This window comes from Saccostrea cucullata, unplaced genomic scaffold (genome assembly GCF_032062105.1).
Source record: "Saccostrea cucullata isolate Sc308-1 unplaced genomic scaffold, CSIRO_AGI_Scuc_v1 ctg2019, whole genome shotgun sequence".
Taxonomy (NCBI): Eukaryota; Metazoa; Mollusca; class Bivalvia; order Ostreida; family Ostreidae; genus Saccostrea; species Saccostrea cuccullata.
In genome coordinates, this window is record NW_026940503.1 from 25,916 (window position 1) to 30,026 (window position 4,111).

The 4,111-nt window shown below is 30.0% G+C and overlaps 1 protein-coding gene across 1 annotated transcript; it reads right to left on the reverse strand.

Annotated features, from left to right (window-relative positions):
* LOC134255520 (hepatic lectin-like) lies at positions 1 to 4,111 on the reverse strand. Its single transcript, XM_062738053.1, has 3 exons — positions 3,904 to 4,111; positions 2,393 to 2,587; positions 1 to 1,156 (listed from the first exon to the last, which is right to left on the reverse strand). The coding sequence occupies exons 1-3, from the start codon at positions 4,010 to 4,012 to the stop codon at positions 867 to 869; spliced, it is 594 nt and encodes a 197-aa protein (XP_062594037.1). The 5' UTR covers positions 4,013 to 4,111; the 3' UTR covers positions 1 to 866.

The following is a 4,111-nucleotide window of genomic DNA, read 5'->3' on the forward strand; positions in this document are numbered from 1 at the left end:
AAATTCTTAACGACGTTCGATCCTGATATTTAAAGTCTTAAACTTTTTTTGCCGAGTATATTTTTAGTTTCTACATACATAGCTTAATTAAAATTCAAATCAAAAAATGGGGGTCAATACGCTTCTTTTGGCGCTATAGTACATTTAATATGACCTTCTTACACTGAAATGTATGTCTTAATTAAAAATTAAATTTTTGACGTTTTCCCTCCAGTATTTTTATCCAATTAAAGCATGAAACAAAATGAATTCTAAGTTTGTTTAAAAATGACACTTAAAAATTGTGATGAAGAAAAAGTTTCAAACTTCTTCGCATAATCAATTATTTGACCTTTCTGCACTGATAAAAAGTGATTTTTCTGGCATTGAAAATTTAATAAGCAAGAAAATTATTTTAAAGTCTTAAACTTTTTCTGATTTTAAGCAAATAGGTCAAATTTATCTTGAATATTTAGAAAAGAATATCAAAAGTGGGGGTATATGATGTAAATTTTCAGATATTACTAAAAAAGTGTCAATTTTACGTTAAGATTGGCTCAATTTTCCCCCGGATTTTCAGAATATATTGACTATATTTGTCACACTTTGTTGATAGAATTCATAAGTAATAATTTAATAGATATTTCAGAACCAGCATAACACATTTCACTGCAAAAAAAACAGCTTTGTGTGCAACCAGGATGGAAAAATAGGAATCCAAAATTGACAGTACTGTTATAGTTCAAAATGGAAAAACTGATCATTTTCGTCTAAAAAACCTTCCGCCACAAAATATAGTCCCTAGCTTAATTCTACTTGAATGGAATTTAATCGCGGTTTTTTCATTGGATATAGTTAAATTTGCACTGTAGAATTCAGATTTAATGTTAGAACTTAAAAATGATGCAGAATTTTATAAATAAAGGACCTGACCAAAATACGCTCAAAATCTCAGGATCGAACGTCCTTAAGGACCTCTCACATAGAAAACTTATCTCCGCTATGCATGAAACATCATTATATTTCCCATTTCTAAAGATTATGACGCAATGTTCATATTTTTTGCAACAACTATTTGGTTCGCCTGGTTTCCAGTCTAGATAGAGGAGATTCCCATCAGAAAGGCGCCAATCGTCTTCAATTGCTTCGTCACTTCCGTCAATAAAAAACTTATTTCCTAGAAAAAAATCGATTAGTAATCAAACATAGATAATGATATATATTCAGGGTGTCCCAAAACATATGTTACACTTTTAATCATCTATAACTTTATCAAACCAAAAGCATTCACAAAGATATTTTGCCAACATCTAATGTATTAGCATACATTTTATCTGACAAAATTCAAAGAAATTCTGTCGAAGAGTCAGGTAATTATGATGTCCTTATGACGTCATAATATTTTTAATTTGGAACCTTCATGTGAAGAGCTTGCAGAAATTGTAAAACTTGACTATCAGTCTTAAATGGCTACTTTAGTCATTAGTACAATGAGAAAAGAATCCTGTAATGAATGTGCTCAACAAAATACTTATTTACAGTTTTGCGAGGGAGTTTGAAGTTAAAGGCACCATAAATGACAAATAACTTAATCCTGGTATGAGAAGACCAAGGAATGCCCGTACCAAAGGGAACATTACCATTGCTATTATTACTGAAACTTTACCAAAATCCCTTGAACGGGTCCTGTATGAACAAGATAGCACCTTTGGTAATTCTAGTGTTAATAAAATACTCAAATCTGATTTAAAATCTATTATTTACCAGATAAGTGTAATGCAGCATTTGAAAAAGATAGAAATTAGAAGTTGTTTGAGTTTGCCCATTAGATTTTAATTAGACTCGACTCTAAAGATTTAACAGTTACATGATTTTCCAGTGAAGGCCACTTCCATTTTAACGATGTTGTTAAAAAGAATCTTGATTTCTATTGTTTGGCGAAATCCAATTTTAATGTGGAAAAACTTCTGATCTGTTAGAATATTACATTTAAAGCTTGGTAAATAAAAACTTCAGAAATCTTGTTCAAACAATATTAATTAGCTCAAAGGAACGTCATTTGTAACATGTTGTAAAATGACATATGTTATTCTAACGAAAATATGTAGATTATTAATAAGAAAACTGTGACAAATGTATGCTTTACAAAATAAATTATTACAATTTCATTATATATATTAAATTTCATTACTGTAACTTGAGGCATTAAATTTATATAATGGTTAAAAGTGTAAGATATGTTTTGGGACACCCTATATTTAAAAAAGCCAAAACATAACCCTTATTAATTGAGAACAGATTAAATCAGCAAGTTTTAAAGTTGTGGATCTAAAAATTAATGTCTTTTTACAAATATACAATTAATTCACAGCAATTTTTAGAATTATAAAACATCGAAATTTGAGTTATGTACCTGATGGGAGACTTTGGATAAACTGTTTTACTGCATTGTGTTTAGAGATGGAATCAATTTGTACGAGGAATCCGTTATCTTTAGCGCATTCTTTGTCAGCTTCCGGTTTTGTTTTTATGTCGTAGTGCGCCTTAAAGCATCTATCTTTTTGCCAATTGCTCTCTTGGTATCCAATATCAGAGCACGTTATATCATCTAGAACATGATCGTAGATTTTTTATCAGTAAGTACTCATTATTTCTGGCATAAACATCAGTGTTAAATAGGTCTGTGCGGTGTGAGACAGAAGCATAAGGGTTTTTTCTGTCCTATTCTGTGTTTTACTACGCTGCATGACAACAAAGTAAAAAGTCCTTCTTTATGTAAAGAATTTAAGATAATGGTGAAAAAAATCACATATACTACAAATGTTGTTTGCCAATTATTAATTGCCTCGTTTTAATTATGGTTCAAACGTAGAATATGATCTTTTGCATTGAATTGACTGAGATATATAAACTACGTATGCAAGTAAAAGAAGGTATATTAATGTATAATTCAGGAAAGTTTACGTCATTACGTTTAAGTCATCACGTTTATCATAAAGCATTGTTGTTAAGTAATGGTCAACGTCTTTTTCCAGTAAAAGATCCAGCATGAAAATATACTAGTATTTCCATTTAGGGACTATAAGATGGTATTACAAAATTAAACGTGTATTGGCTACACCGAATTTTCTATAATTTTCATTAAAGTTAAGGATATCCTAGTTATTCTTATACGTTTCCTATGTTTAATTTTTTTATATTTTCACAAAAAAGTTTTGATCGTTTACTAAGAGAGAAAAAACACTTTTTACGAATTTCTGACACAAATATGTACTGATTTGAAAGCTTTTAAAAACACATAATCGTAGTTTGTCTAGAAAATCATTTTTATTTGATTAGTTGAAATACCCTCGGTATTTTTATTTACTTTTGAAAATTACTTCAGGTCTGTGATAAAAATTATAACTACGTTTAGTAATGATTTTGAAAAGTTTGATAAGCAGAAAAAATATTTTCACATGCCGCTATTTCCGCCAAAAATGTAGTCCCTGTTAGATTCAAACTCGGTTTTACATTTCTGGAAATTTACTTTCTCTGTGTTTATCTAATAAGCCAACCGTGGAATTGATTTGAATATCATTTTTGCATAAACACATGCGTAGAAATATAGGAATAAACTTAAAACGTTCTTTAATTAAAGTTGTTTATTTGTACTTCTGATGGCAAAGAAAAATATGATCTTTTTTTAATATATAACATCTAAATGTGTAAGATAAGTCAGGAAATAAACCTTTAATATTTCAACTAATCGGAAACCAGACAATAATTCCCCCTTAATGTCTTTTTCTATTAAAATCCTAATTGCAACAGTTGTGTCATACTCTGTGGTGTTAATGACATACAGGAAGCTAATGAATTTCATCTAGATCCTTCATTTTTATCTTAAGTTAAACCGATTGTAAATACTTTGAAATTAGGAGTTACCTTTTGTAAAAGCCCGTATGTTCGTCGGTAGATGGGGTTTGGTTAATGCACCAACGGAGATCCCCTTTGAACGAAGAAAACATAGCCTAGTGTCTAAATCGTAAACCATGGATAAGCAGTTTGCATTCGAGGCGCAGTAAATGGAACATTTAATCACAGAAATTCAACTCATTTCCTCAACAGCAAATGAAATGAGTTCGGTGTGGAA